At 49.0% G+C, this 15,192-nt stretch overlaps 1 protein-coding gene across 1 annotated transcript in view; it reads right to left on the bottom strand.

Annotated features, from left to right (window-relative positions):
- Positions 1-15,192, bottom strand: part of FIP1L1 (factor interacting with PAPOLA and CPSF1) — a gene marked incomplete at its 3' end in the record, with an annotated part of 53,218 nt that overhangs the window by 1,468 nt on the left and 36,558 nt on the right. The window contains exons 11-13 of the mRNA XM_078601269.1: positions 12,224-12,284; positions 11,172-11,233; positions 10,262-10,586 (exon numbers count right to left, since the gene is read on the bottom strand). Of these exons, the coding sequence (XP_078457395.1) occupies positions 10,262-10,586; positions 11,172-11,233; positions 12,224-12,284 (448 nt within the window). The remainder of the gene's footprint in view (positions 1-10,261; positions 10,587-11,171; positions 11,234-12,223; positions 12,285-15,192) is intronic.

Genomic DNA, 15,192 nt, shown 5'->3' with positions numbered 1-15,192 from the left:
GAAAAACCCCTATTATTATATTTTGGAACTGGCAAAGGAGGTCTAATGATGTAAAGAACAATGCCAAAAGGCGGACAGTGCAAAGATAATGCCACATGTATCAGAGCATTTATAGCTCGGCTTGAGAAGTTATACCTTATATATATATATTTAATTTTTATTTTACCGGGTAAGGTCCAATGAGCTCCATGGCTATTTATCAGAAGCGACCTGACCACAGATTATAGCTCAACGAAGCGCATTATCACGTGAAAGTTTCGAGCTTACAGACATACACAGAAGCCAAATACTCAAAGCGCCCATATTTCAAACATGTGGATGGAAGAACCGGAGGACCAGGAGAAAAATCCATGTCACCATTGGGAGAAGATACAAATTCCAAATATCGCAGGCATTTGTCAGGGTCGGGATCGAACTCGCGACCTCCTGTATACCAGGCGAGGCAGATAACATCTCGCTAGAGTGACACACAGAAAGGGTAATTTTTTTCATACTTTGATACTGGCAAAAAGATCCCATTTTTAAAAGGTAAACGAATCGCCTAAAACACATGTACAAATTATATCGCTGCACATATCCTATTTGCTCTCATCGAGTATTAGAGAGCAGCTTCCTTGGCCAGAACACAGTACACGCCTCCAGCGTCACCACACACAAACCACTTCTGTAACCGCAAGGGCCTTCTCGCAGTGACAGCGATTCTAATCTCACGTGAAAGAAAATATACAACAGGAGAAATGCATGTAGGTATATTGAATTTCTTTCGCAACGCACGTAGCCCACCGTGCTAACCGGAGGTGCGGGATAACAAGCAATGAGAGCATGCAAACTCCAAATATACAGCAGCAGGCATCAGGGTTCGTGATCGAACCCACAACCTCCTGCATACCAGGCGAGGGAGTTAACATCTCGCCACTGCGGCGCCCCCCGCTTGCACACGTAACATCAATTTGACCGGATCATTAAATGGTTGTCTGGTTTGACCACTTGAATTTGAAATTGTAGTTGTTGCTTTGCACCCACATCAACCGTACGCAAGAAGAAGAATGACATGGAACAACTCAAAAAAAACAATCGGTTGTGAATCAGTCCATGAAAGCGCTCGGTTGGGAGGGTGAATCGTTGCTGCCGGTCACAAAGACAAATATCCCCCGTATTGCCTCAACAGACTGTTGGGGAAAGTGCTGTTAGCGAGCACCTATGAAGGCCGGCACGGCACACGAGGGGGTGGGTGGCCAGCACCACGCCGGGCAGCCTTTGTCTCCCCAGTGGCGATGTTTTTACACACCGCACCAGGTACTCATTTGAGGCCGAGTCGACCTAGGGGAGGCCCAGGACTGGTTCAAATACTCCTCATTGGTGGTGGTCGTCAACGGGAAGCGCTGCTCGTCAGACACGCACGCACGCACACACGCACACACACGCACGCACGCACACGCACGCACACGCACGCACACACGCACGCACACACGCACGCACACACGCACGCACACACGCACACACGCACGCACGCACGCACGCACGCACACACGCACGCACGCACACACGCACGCACACACGCACGCACACACGCACACACGCACGCACACACGCACGCACACACGCACGCACGCACGCACACACGCACGCACACACGCACACACGCACGCACACACGCACGCACACACGCACACACGCACACGGGCATGTGTACACACACGGGCATGTGTACGCACATGTGCACGCACACACGCACGCAGAACAATAGGCAGCACTTAATGCATTGGAAGAGGCACTCCGAGGAAAAAACACACGCATGCAGACGCGCACACGCACCACCACCGTCAACCCCAGCAAATGACGCTTTTGTGGAGGCAATTACCCCATTTTCCACACTTTTAAATTATCTCTGCAAACGGAAACCTTAATTGGGCTCATTATTTCATTAAAACACTGGCAAATGGTGCTATAAATTGGCTTACATTGTGTATCAAATAGTCGGGCGGTTGTTAACGCTTTATGTAAATGCATTGTGAGGGCTTGGGGAGGGGGGGGGCAGATTTGACGAAAAATAATACGGGTGCGCAAATGCCCCCCTAATATTATTAAATTATCTCACGCAATTAAATCCCGAGTCGCCGGTTCCGCTATTTAGTGCGAGTGACGGCCCCTTTACTTCGCGCAATCCACGCTAACACCCACACCAAGACTCACGCCAAGACTCACACCCACACACACTCACGCCCGCACTAACACTCACACCAAGACTCACACTCACACCAAGACTCACGCCCGCAGCAACACTCACACCCACACAAAACACTCACGCCCACACAAACACTCACACCAAGATTCACACTCACACCAAGACTCACGCCCGCACCAAGACTCACGCCCACACTAACACTCAAACACACACACAAACACGCCCGCACCAAGACTCACGCCCGCGCCAGGACTAACGCCCGCACTAACACTCACCCACTATCACTCACCCACTAACACTAAGGCCCGCACTAACACTCACCCACTAACACTCACTAACACTCACGCACTAACACTCACCCACTAACACTCACGCACTAACACTCACCCACTAACACCCACTAACACTCACTAACTAACACTCACCCACTAACACTCACTAACACTCACCCACTAACACTCACTAACACTCACGCACTAACACTCACCCACTAACACTCACGCACTAACACTCACCCACTAACACCCACTAACACTCACTAACTAACACTCACCCACTAACACTCACCCACTAACACTCACGCACTAACACACACCCACTAACACTCACCCACTAACACTCACAAACACTCACGGTCGCGCGCCTGCCGTCAGCGGCGGTCACCGTACAGGTGACCGCCTATTACAGGGGTCCTCACACTTTTTAAACAGGGGGCCAGTTCACTGTCCCTCAAACCGTTGGAGGGCCGGACTATAGTTAAAAAAAAACTATGAACAAATTCCTATGCACACTGCATATATCTTATTTTGAAGTGAAGAAACAAAACGGGAACAAATACAATATTTAAAATGAAGAACAAGTAAAGTTAAATCAACAAACTTGCCAGTATTTCAATGGGAACTATGGGCCTGCTTTTGGCTAATGAGATGGTCAATGTCCGGTTCCATATTTGTCACTGCTTAGTCGTAACAAGTGATGCAAGTGTGCATCCGTTAGTCTAGATCTGGTTGGAGATTTCAAATGTTTCATTCTGGAAAAAGTCTGTTCACAGACATAAGTGCTGCCAAAGATGGTTGCCATTTTGAGTGCATGGTTCCTGAGATGAGGATATGTCTCAGAGGGGAGAGATGCATAGAAATTATGAAGGCTGCTTGACTTGAATGCGTCTTTCAGAGAGTCACAATTCTGCAGTTCAGCCAGTCCCATTTGGTAAATTGTATCCACATTTTCAATGTCAATATAAAATGGGTTACGGAAAAGCTGTATGTCCTGTTCATGGAGATGAAGCTTTTAAAATCCAAATTGGAACTCCTTTTGCAATTTTTCCAGTGAATCCACACATGTTTTGTTTGGGAATGCAACCAATGGTTTTTCCGCTAACAGATTTTGAGTTGTGGGGAGATGGCAGAAGTTTTCCTCCTTCACTTGTTTCATGAGGAGGCCTAATTTTACTTCAAATGCTTTGACATGTGATTGCCTATCACAGATGAGCTTCCCCTTTCCTTGAAGTTGCACATTGAAACTGTTGAGTAGCTCTGTTACATCTGTCAGAAAGGCAAGGTGCCATTTCCATTCTGCATCATTGAGCTCTGGTACTTCTTTGTTTTTTTAAAGCAGAAAAGCTGTAATCTGTGGAAGTCATAGAAACGTTTCAAAACTCTCCCACGACTCAGCCAACGGACTTCTGTGTGATACAGAACATCTTCATAGTCAACATTTAGCTCAGACAGAAATTCCTGAAATTGTCTGTGGTTTAGTGCATGAGCTCTAATGAAGTTAACACAAGATACCACAAATTTCATAACAAAGTCCCACTTCAGTGATTTACAACACAGCGCTTGTTGGTGGATGAGGCAGTGTATGGCTATTGGATGAGAATGGTTATGTTTGTCCATCTCTTGGTTAATGCGAGCAATTACTCCTTTCTTAGACCCCACCATGCTAGGAGCACCATCAGTTGTCACACTGGCTAGTTTAGCCCAGTTCAGCTCCAAACCATTCACAGTTTCATCTTATTGGTTCTTTCGGTAAAGTCACGTAGAAGGGAAGTAATAAAATAATAAAAATAAAACATAATAAAATAATTCTCACGACGTTTCGGCTACAACGCAAGCAGCCGTCTTCAGGTGAAGAATGAGACACTACCAAGCTAGGAGCTTATATATAAGCTGGGTTGGAGGTGGAAGAGCGCCTTAACAAAAAGAATGTGCATATGAAGAGGAATTTAGCATATTCATGGAAAATGCGTAGGAGGTGGGCGGGGGGGGTTTCAAAGTCATATTATGCCCATGCATTATGCAGGATCAGCAGCACCAAGGGGGGGTGCAGGGAGTAGCATTAACAAAGGAAAGGAATGTTAATGATATGTAGCTGCAGTTACTAAACAACCACGTAGAAAACTAAAGTATAAACTACATAAAAAACTAAAGTATAAACTGCATAGCACCATCAGTATACTTACTATACTCTGGCAGTATATAGTACGGTATCTCATTCTTCACCTGAAGACGGCTGCTTGCGTTGTAGCCGAAACGTCGTGAGAATTATTTTATTTTATTATGTTTTATTTTTATTATTTTATTACTTTCCTTCTACGTGACTTTACCGAAAGAACCAAGAAGATGAATCCCTGCAGTCACGAAAGCTTTAAATCGAAACATTCACAGTTTGGCAAACCTTTTCATAGATATCCTCTCTTCTTGGTTCTTTCGGTAAAGTCACGTAGAAGGGAAGTAATAAAATAATAAAAATAAAACATAATAAAATAATTCTCACGACGTTTCGGCCACAACGCAAGCAGGCGTCCTCAGGTGAAAACCAGGTCTGTCGGGGAGACAGCGTCTGAATGAAACAGCACACGAGCTTGGAGCGTATATAAGCTGGGTTGGAAGCGGGGGAAAGAGCGCCTTGACAAAATAATTTGCATATCAAGAGGAATTTAGCATATTTATGGGAAATGCAGGAATGTTATTAGTACTACATATGCAGCACGGGCATATGTAGTACTAATCACATTCCTGCATTTCCCATAAATATGCTAAATTCCTCTTGATATGCAAATTATTTTGTCAAGGCACTCTTTCCCCCGCTTCCAACCCAGCTTATATACGCTCCAAGCTCGTGTGCTGTTTCATTCAGACGCTGTCTCCCCAACAGACCTGGTTTTCACCTGAGGACGGCTGCTTGCGTTGTGGCCGAAACGTCGTGAGAATTTTTTTATTATGTTTTACTTTTATTATTTTATTACTTCCTTTCTATGTGACTTTACCGAAAGAACCAAGAAGATGAATCCCTGCAGTCACGAAAGCTTTACATCGAAAGATATCCTCTCCTGTAGTTGTTCCTTTGATGCTTTGCAGTGCAGCAAGCTCTTCTGTGACTTCGAAATAGTCATTCGTCCCACGAATAAAAATTAGAAGTTGTGCAGAATCACGAACATCATTGCTTTCGTCGAGTGCCAAGGAAAAATAGGAAAGTTTTTTTGTGGAGTTTTGCAAATGCTGATGCAAATTGTCTCCCATTTCTTCAATCCTCCGTGTAATTGTAGGTCCTGAAAGACTCACCGTACTAAATAAATCGGCCTTCTCTGGACACATCTCTTTGGCAACAGAAAGAAGGCATTCTTTAACAAATTCTCCCTCCACGAATGGTCTGCCAGTGCACGCTATTAGCTTGGCAACTTGAAAACTTGCTCGCAGTGATGAAATATTTAGCTGCTTCTGCTTCACAAAAGTATTTTGCTGAGTTGTTAATGTATTTTTCAGTTTTAATATTTTATCTTTTCTCACTTCTCCGACCAAACAATAATATTTATCTTTATGTTGAGTTTCATAGTGTCGACGTAAATTGTATTCTTTGAACACAGACACTATATTCTGGCATATCAGACACACAGCTCTTTCCTTGTACTGCGTGAAAAAGTAATCATAAGTCCACTGTTCTTTGAATATCCTACACTCCGAGTCAATTTTTCTCTTTCTTGACATCATTGTTTCCTAGGGAGTCAAAATTGATATTAGTAAAATACCAATATATATACAGCGCTACAAAAACAATATACCAGCAATAACTTTGCCCACACAGAGACATACAGACTGCACTGCCCATCAATGCAGTCTGATTGGGGGGAACTCCGCCCCCTCTCGCTCTTCCACCAATGACCGTCCTTCTCATGTAGAAAAAAAGTAACAGACAGGCAGCGGCGGCAAAAACACCCGGCGGGCCGGATAAATGTCCTCGGCGGGCCGCATGTGGCCCGCGGGCCGTAGTTTGAGGACCCCTGGCCTATTACATCAAATTATTTGTGCGCAAACAACTAAATTGCATAAGCAAATCGCCGTTAACCACGACACGCAAGCGACGTGGGCGTTGATACGCAAAAAAATATACGGGCTCACACACGCACGCACCGGGGAATAATAGTGCTCGGTTAGTTTTAGGTGCAAACAAATGGAAGAACCAGGGCCATGTTGCAGCATGAGCGCGCAGGCTAACGCCGGGGGTGGCTGCTGTCGTGGCGGTGCGAGACATTGACGTCATTTGTCAATTCGCGATTCGCAACCACAGGCACGCAAATAACGGTTCGCGTCCCAGTCAGGGACCAGGCTCGCAAAGCATCGCGCGTCCCGCTTGCGGTCGATAGGTACACCAACATTGTGACGGGTCAACCGTCGTTGTCGTCGTCCGGAGATGGACAAGGTGGGCATCGGGGGGGTTTGTAGAGCGCGAGACCTGGGTTCGAACCCAGGGGGGCTGCCGTGGGTAAACTCGGCCCTCAAGTCGATTGAGTTGATGCTCTTGAACCCAGTCACCAACCCAGTGACAATGCACACAATGCCCGCCGTAGTAAAATTGGTTCACGTTGTCAAATTTCCAGCGTTGTGAATTAAGAACGGCGGTTTGACCGCCGTGCGTAGGACCCGAGGTCACTCAGGTCACTTGAAAGGATCTCAGGGGTCAGCTGCGTGGTGTCCACTTCCTGTTGGACACCCCTCGCGTTATTCTCTAACGTGATGGGGGGTTGTGCGACCACGCGGCTTACGACGTCAATACCCAACAGCACGATGGGGATACAAATTTGGTGGGGAGGGGGGAAAAAAGATACGAAGCTCTGTCGTACAAACTCGTGAAAAACGTCGGTAAAAACCGCGAGCTGGGGACCTTGAAGTGGCTTTCGCACGAACAAAAGACAACTGGTGGCACTGCGCTGGGAGAACCGCTCGTGGGGCCAGGAGCCGCTGTCCAAATAAGTAAAGTATTCTTATTTTAAAATAAAACCAAACGTTAAAAAAGGTTAAAAAACCAATTATCACATTTTTTTACTGGAAAATGAGGTTCCAATGGTGTAAATGCTTTACCTCGAGCTCTCATACTCTGATGGTGCATTGTCTTTGAGTTGTGCGCCTTTTGGCGTCATCTGCTCCAACACCATGTGAGACTAGGCTCTAAGGAAAGCTGTCTTGGGTGTGGACCAATAAACTTCAAGGACAGTGCATACCAGAGGTGGGACAAAGTCATTGTTATGCAAGTCCAAGTCGAGTCGCAAGTCATCAAATTCATGACTCGAGTCTGACTCGAGTCCAAGTCACATGACTCGAGTCCACATCTCATAGGTGGGACAAAGTCATTGTTATGCAAGTCCAAGTCGAGTCGCAAGTCATCAAATTCATGACTCGAGTCTGACTCGAGTCCAAGTCACATGACTCGAGTCCACACCTCTGGTGCATACATTATCAGAGTTGTGTTTTTTGTTTGCATTATAACTGCAGGTATTGTGGTCTATGCAAACATGACTCCTTGTAAAAAAAAGGTGTCAGTTTTGTTGCCAGATAAAAGGGTAAAAAAACAATTATCGAAGTGGCTTGTCGTCGTGGAAATTTAGAGCAGTAGCCAAATACTCTGAACGCGTGATGTCGATACTAAATGTGGAGGGGAAAACCCGAAGGACAACGGAGAAAAATCAACGCGACCATGGGGATAGAAACGCGCAAACTCCAAATATGCAGGTTTCAGGGTCAGCATCGAACCCACGACCTCATGTAAACCGGGCGAGGGAGTCAACATCTCCTAGCCACCGTGGTTGCCCTGCAGCGGGGTTTCATCGGTCTGAGAAAGTTCACGAAGGAGGCGATCTCCGAGCTAAACGTAAACAATTCATCTTGAACATACGTGCGGCTTGTAAAGTTGAGTAAAAATATGGTTGCGCGATGGCGAGCGAGTCAAGGTATCAGGCGTGGCACGAAGGAGTCGTCGCAACGTCTGGGTACGTCCGACACCGCGGTACATCGCGGCCGTCTCTGCTTTGTCAACAAGTTGGACAAACGAAGCCCAGGTGACGGTGCTAAGTGAACGAGAGCCCGGTGCGTGAGATTGCCGCGCGACATCTCAGACCGTGCAACTTAGCGGGGGACGGCTGCCCCAATCGGATCGTTAAACGGCGATCGGAAACAAACCCACGCGGCTGCTCCTGAAGCAGGCGCGTGGGATGCCGAATCTCGACGTTAATTTGCAATCTGTTGCCATCCCCAAAAATGCCACGTGAAAGAAGATAAAAGTGGTGCTAATCGGTCGACATGCCAGGCCCACGTCAAGAGCCACGTCATGATTATAACGACGATAACCAACATCTTGAAAGTGTCCCAAATGTAACCCCCTTAATAATAACACTTTCATTTTATACGGAGTCATTCATCGTGGAACTGCCCCCCAAAGTTTTCCCATGCGAGGTCTATTTTTAGCGACTCCACTGCATATTTAAGGACATCAACCCAGGGGCATTGATACTTGGCAAGCAGAACAGACCGAGCTGTCACTGGTTGAGTGGCAAAATGCGTGAAGAGCGATTAAAGTAATCAAACAATGTACCTGATGTTAATCAAATGTTCCGAGAACACATCTGGCAGTGGTTTAGAAAAGCCAAGACCACAAAGGTCTAATATTAGCATTGTCCGGGAGCACTTTTCGAGCTGCGATTGGTGAGCATAGCAGCCCGTTGAAATTGACAAAATGACCGCAGATTACTCGGTAGGTGCGAACCACGCACGTTGGCAAACTACACAACGCAAATGCGATTTATAAAGCGATGAGGTCCTTTGAACTCAGGGGGGGCTGCTTCACCAGCACCGCGTCAAAGTGTCTCTGGCACAGCCGTTGAGACCCAAATGGGACAGACCCCCCCCCCCCCCCCCGGGGATCTCGGCCGCACTCGCTTGAGTATTTACGAATTTACGAAACGGCCACGGGAGATCCCAGGATGAACGGTGCCTGCTGAGTGTCTCCGACGTGGCCGTCATGAACTTCCAACGATCCGGCAACGGCCTAGCTGCTCGTGCATCGTCCGCGTGAGAAAACTCTGGAGATGAAAAACCTGGGATCTCAGCTGTGCCGGCACCGTGTGTATGACACGGCCGTTAGGAACCTCCTGGGAAAGAGACATTATCCCATTTTGCACGAACCGCAACACTGACATAATCAAGTTGCAGCTGCTGCTACTGCTGCCCAACAGCCCCTGTGTTTCAATGTTAGAAGCCTCAACTCTTTGGGCAAGATGTTATCTACCTCACCTGGTATGCAGGTCGTGCTGGTTCCATCCCGACCCCGACGCCTGCTGTATATCTGGAGTGTTCGTGTTCTCTCGCCGTGGTCACGTGCACCTTTCTCCGGCTCCTCCGATTTAGAATCACCGTGCGTTAAGAGTATTTACCTATTGCTATAACTGGTCCACACGATGAAAAGCCACTTCGTTGAGCTATCATTTGTGATGGCCTGATCGCTGCTGAAAAAGAGCCACATGAGCTCAGTGGGCCTTACCTGGTAAAATTAAAATATTTTAGTCAGTTTTGTTGCCAGATAAAAGGATACAAAACCAATCATCATATTTTGCTACTGGCAAAGGAGGTTCCAATGGTGAGTTTAGTTTTAGTTGAAGTGGCATCGCCTTGAGGCGCCGTCCACCGGATGACCGGCGTTGTCATCTCACCGGTGCCACCTCGCCAGCGACGCCGCACAGTTCCCCACGACCCGTTCCCCCCCCCCCTACTCCCCCCCCCCCCTCCCCTCCTGCGCGTGTGCGCTCACCTGACGTAGCTGCTGACGGACGGACTGCGCGTGTGTCCGTCCCGGGACGTGGTCAACCGCTCGCGGTCCCAGGGCGACGCCCCTCCGCCGGGCGGGCCCAGGCCTCCGGGGCCTCCCGGGCCTCCCCCGCCGCCTCCGATCCCTCCCACCCCTCCACCGGGGTTCCCAGCGGGGCCGCCGCCAGCGGGGCCACCGGGGCCGACGGGGCCACCGGGGCCGCCCACCACCACCATGGCGCTGCCCTGGATGGGGCCCGGTTTGTCGACGGACGCTCCGGCCGGAGGGCCCCACGAGGGCGCGGGGACAGACACGGGCGGGTACGAGACTGGGGGGCGACGGTGGGGTGGGGGGGGTGGAGGGGGGAGGTGGTGGGGGGGGAGTCAGGGCATCGTTGGCATCAGGGTCGCCAGTGACCTCAGCAGCAGTGTCACCATCATCGTCGTCATGAGTGTCATCATCGGCAGTGTCATCATCGGCAGTGTCATCATCGGCAGTGTCGTCGATATCATCATCATCATCATGAGCACCATTTCCATCAGTAACACTGGGAGTGGTAGAAAATCATTTCCATCAGCGTTATCAGCATCAGCAGCATTGACACCGCCATCATTATTAACACTAGGGGAATCATCATCAGCCGCAACAGCATCAGCAATATCAGCATCCGCATTATCATCATCAGCAGCACAAGCAATATCTCCAATAAGCATCATCCAGCATTACCACCAATTTCATCATCATCATCAGCAGCAGCAGCGGCATCAACGGTATCATAAGTGGCATCTTCAGTCATAGCGCAATCACCATCACCACCACCATCGTGAGAATACGGCTTCGTCCGCCCCGGTGCAACGGGGCCACGGAGAAGTCGAGCGGGCAGCCCCAGGGCCTCTCGGTCGGGCCAACTCACCGACGTTGGAGTAGCCAAACGGCATGGGCGGGGGGCGGTTCGGGAAGCCTGGCGGGGGCCCGCTGAGGAGGCACAAAGAGAGGACACAAGCAGACGCAGCGGCGCGGGGTGAGGTGGTCGCCCGGGAAAAACCGCCGTTCATTTTCGTTGAGATCGCGGGCGGGGGAAGGGAGCAGGGTCACAAAGACGGTGGTTACCACATCACGCGGCGCTCTCAGACACGCTTCTGCGGCTGTCTGGAAAGCTCTTCCTTCCGATGCTAGGAAGCCACTGCGGAGCTGTGCACTCTCGATAGAAAATTCAATTTCAGAAGTGACCTGCCACACAAACGACAGCTCATGTTGGAAAATTCACACGACCACGGCGGAGAACACGCACACTCCAAATGTATAGAGCAGGCATCACGGTCCGGATCGAACCCACGACCTCCTGCATACCAGGCGAGGTAGTCAACATCTCGCCAACCGTGGCGCCCAAAAGATCATGGGGGCCTTGACAATTACCTTCGAGCGCAATACGAAAACAAAAGTGGCACTCAATATTAATTAAGAGTCACTCAGTCATTTGGTCTTTGAGCCATTCTTATTGCGTGAGGCTATCACCACCTCCAATTAGCACGGTTGGCAACGTACGGTGCGAAAGAAGTTCAACATGTTGAACTTTCTTCGCACCATACGCGATAATCAGAGGTGCGGGGGGGCAGGAAAACCAACTAAACACAAAAATACATACACGCGATGGAAGGCGCTGCTGTGTGTTACAGACAGAGTCCGCGGTAGTTTCTCAGTGGGGGGGGACGATGTTGCTCCGTGTAATCCCAATCGAGTCATCTGCATTTGGCAACACCGTAACGCCGGTACCCCATGGCCTAGCTCTCTTCGAATGCCGTCACGGGATCTTTAAACGTCTGCCGTGAAAGCAGACGGCATTTTTTGTTTTTGTTTACGGTCAATAACGCCCGGCGGTATTAACCGGGGCGGCCCGCCAGATGTGAACCGCGCACTTCTGCTCCAAGCGGTCACCGCGAACCCACACGCGCGCACGTTTCTTACCTGTCCATCGGTGGCACGACCATGGGCGGCGGGGGTCCCGGCATATGCGGCGGCATGAACCCTGCGAAGGCACGACACGCGACCAGGGATCGAGCGTTACGACGGCGGGCCACTGCGCCGTTGCGGCGACGTTCCTCAAGAGTCGCGTGCTCCGATGCGCGTCGAGCGAGCGATTCCTCCGGCAACAAACGGCGCCCGTCGGAGCTGCGGCGGACGGGGGTTACCGCGTTCCTTGAATTGCGTGCGGTAAAGAAGACGATGACGGCAAAAAGGGAGGGATTTTCCAAAGTGTGGCAACGCGAGGGAAATAAACAGAAAGAGAAGTGTTGTGGCCAGCAGTGCGCGGTGGTGGTTGAACAAAGTGCGGATTGCGACGACAACGAATGACAGAGATGGGCTTTTAGGAAAGCTGGCACACAGCGGCATAGAGCGCTGGCACACAGCGGTCAGCACACCGCACTACGAACCCGGCGACCCGAGTCCGATTCCTGGACCACGGCCAACGTCAGTGGCGAGTGACATCCTAAGCGGTCCTTCACCAGCCCACACCAAGCAGCGGGGAAGAATGGTCAAGCAATGCCTCGACTGCTGAGGCATGCAAACACTCCGGATGGGGGTCTCAAGCTTCGAGGACTCATCAGCAGAGGCAAGCTTGCTAAATGAACGCAGCCGGGTTGCCGGAAGTTACCGGCAAGAGAATTCTGCTGCCGAGACGGAGAAAGGCGAAACCGGTCAACGGCCTGTCCGCTTGAACAAACACTGCCGCCGGATAGCATCGGCCTGGAAGGCCCATAATAGGCCGCTGATGTGGATAACTAAATATTTTACATGCAGGTGGAGACACAGAAAGGGACGTCTGTTTATAAATCCGTTTCAATGAGTAGCTCACGACGTGGGCTCATCAATGACTTGAGGCGGCAGCGACTCGGTGGACGAATGTTTTTCAAGCGCTGCGCATCGGACCGATCGCGGCGATAAGCGCGCAGCGGAGCGGAGAAACTGAAAAGTGACAAGAGCCGGGGAAATATGGTCGGTTGAGGGATTAACGCTCTTAGATTATAAGCGCTCTTTTAAAACATCAAGAGACCCAAGCAAAGTGCTTCACTCCATCATCGCATCGCTTGTTTGTGAAGCAGCCCGCTCTGCAATGCACAATTTGAAAGTAGTTTTGTTAATTTATTAAATGCCCATTACAGCCGAGAACTTGAATTCTAAGCAGAAACTTAATTTTATGCAATTTTGAGTGAGCGATGGAGACAATTGTTGTAAGTGCCGCTTTTAGCTCGCGGACAAAATTAGGTGAAAAATTTAAGTCCAAGTGTTTTTTTTTCTTCCATCGACTAAAATTTATTCTGATACTCATGAAAAGCAGATCGAATCACAACGCTGGAAGTATTAATTACACACGCAAATCGTACGCTGCTACATTCAGGCTGACTGAACAAACTAACGCAAGAAACAATACCAATGAGGGTAGAAACAAGACGGACAATCAATTCTTCTGGGTATTCTTAGGTTTTTTCCGGTAAAGTCACGTAGGTAACGAAACGTCGTGATTTTTATTTTATTTAACTTTTATTCATTTTCATTTAAATTTTTTACCTACGTGACTTTACCGAAAAAAACCTAAGAATATGAATACTTGCAGTCACGAAAGCTTCAAATCTAGAATTCTTCTGGGGTCGAATCGTAACCCTGAAATCATGAGAATTCATCCACCGTTTGGTTGCCGGCAGAGATTAATGTCGTGGAATCAGACAATGTGATGGAGTTGCTTGCGAGTCCCAGGAGGAGCTGTCAATTGAGGATCCGAGGCAGCTGGAGAAACAACGACCTGAGGAAGAGGTTGATGAAACGATGCCACCGCCACCGCCACCAACAGTAACTGGCAATCACTGCTACAAGGAGCTGTACAAGGAGCTGAAGAAGAATGCTGCCCCAGCTGTCTTTTAAATGCTCTGCGATCAAGCAAGAAGGTCCAGAGAAGAGCCCAGAAAAGAGGCAAGCTTCCTGCGCTCACCCCAATAGACCTCGATCAGCAAGCTCTTCAACTCTGACAAGTTTGATCAAACTATTTGTATCTATTATGAGTTAAATGTATCGTAACTTATAATCATACGTATTTTCGTACACTTTCAGACACGCAGTTTTTTTTCCACACAAAAAAGTCAGCGAGCAATAACATAACGCCTTGCGGGGAATTAGTTCGCTTTTAGTAATATCGAATTAAGTGTCATTTCCCCAGGAAACGCAACCCTCGTGTATAGCGGGCGATTCCTGCATTGTCATCAAACATCCAGTTCTCGTGAAAGGGGCAAACGACGATGATGCTAACCACCCGACCAATGGCACACGTGTGTCTTTACACGTTGAGTGGTCGATAGGTCCGTGGCCTGACGCGTAAGCAGTCTTGCTATAACCAAGAGAAAATGTAAAAAATTCTTCTTAGCAACAGAGCTCAAATTGCGACAGATGTTTTATCGCGTCTCACGTGCAAGGTAGCTAATGCGGGCAATGTAATGATGTGAGACAAATATCAATGATGGATTTTTTTTTTTTAACCATCGAAATCTGGGTGAAAACACACTCAACCAGACCAAGTGCCTCTCCAGTGTTGCCATGGCTATAGGGTCACTCGCACGGACGGTGATTTTGCTCGTGACAGCAAAGTGGCACGCGCTGCGTTGAGAAACAGCACAAGGTGTTCTTCCCGGCAGCAAGTGAAAGTCTTGGAGCATCAATAATGGCCCAAGTGCACTGCTCTTGCGGAGTACAATACACGACACAAAGCATCGTCCAAAAGTCTTCATACACGCGCGCGAAGCCGGAGGAGGACTTGTGGACAAAAAAAAACCTCGCGTCCCTCCGCGCCCCGTACGCCCGGTGCCCATCTCACGCCGACAAGACATTTACCTGGCAGCGCATATTCCTGGCCGCGACTGTGATGCACCGGGGCAATTAGCACGCAC

This window comes from Lampetra planeri, chromosome 15, assembly GCF_965212315.1.
Source record: "Lampetra planeri chromosome 15, kcLamPlan1.2.h2, whole genome shotgun sequence".
Classification (NCBI taxonomy): domain Eukaryota; kingdom Metazoa; phylum Chordata; class Hyperoartia; order Petromyzontiformes; family Petromyzontidae; genus Lampetra; species Lampetra planeri.
Note: the sequence above shows the minus strand (reverse complement) of the source record. Positions and strands in the feature narration are given on the sequence as shown.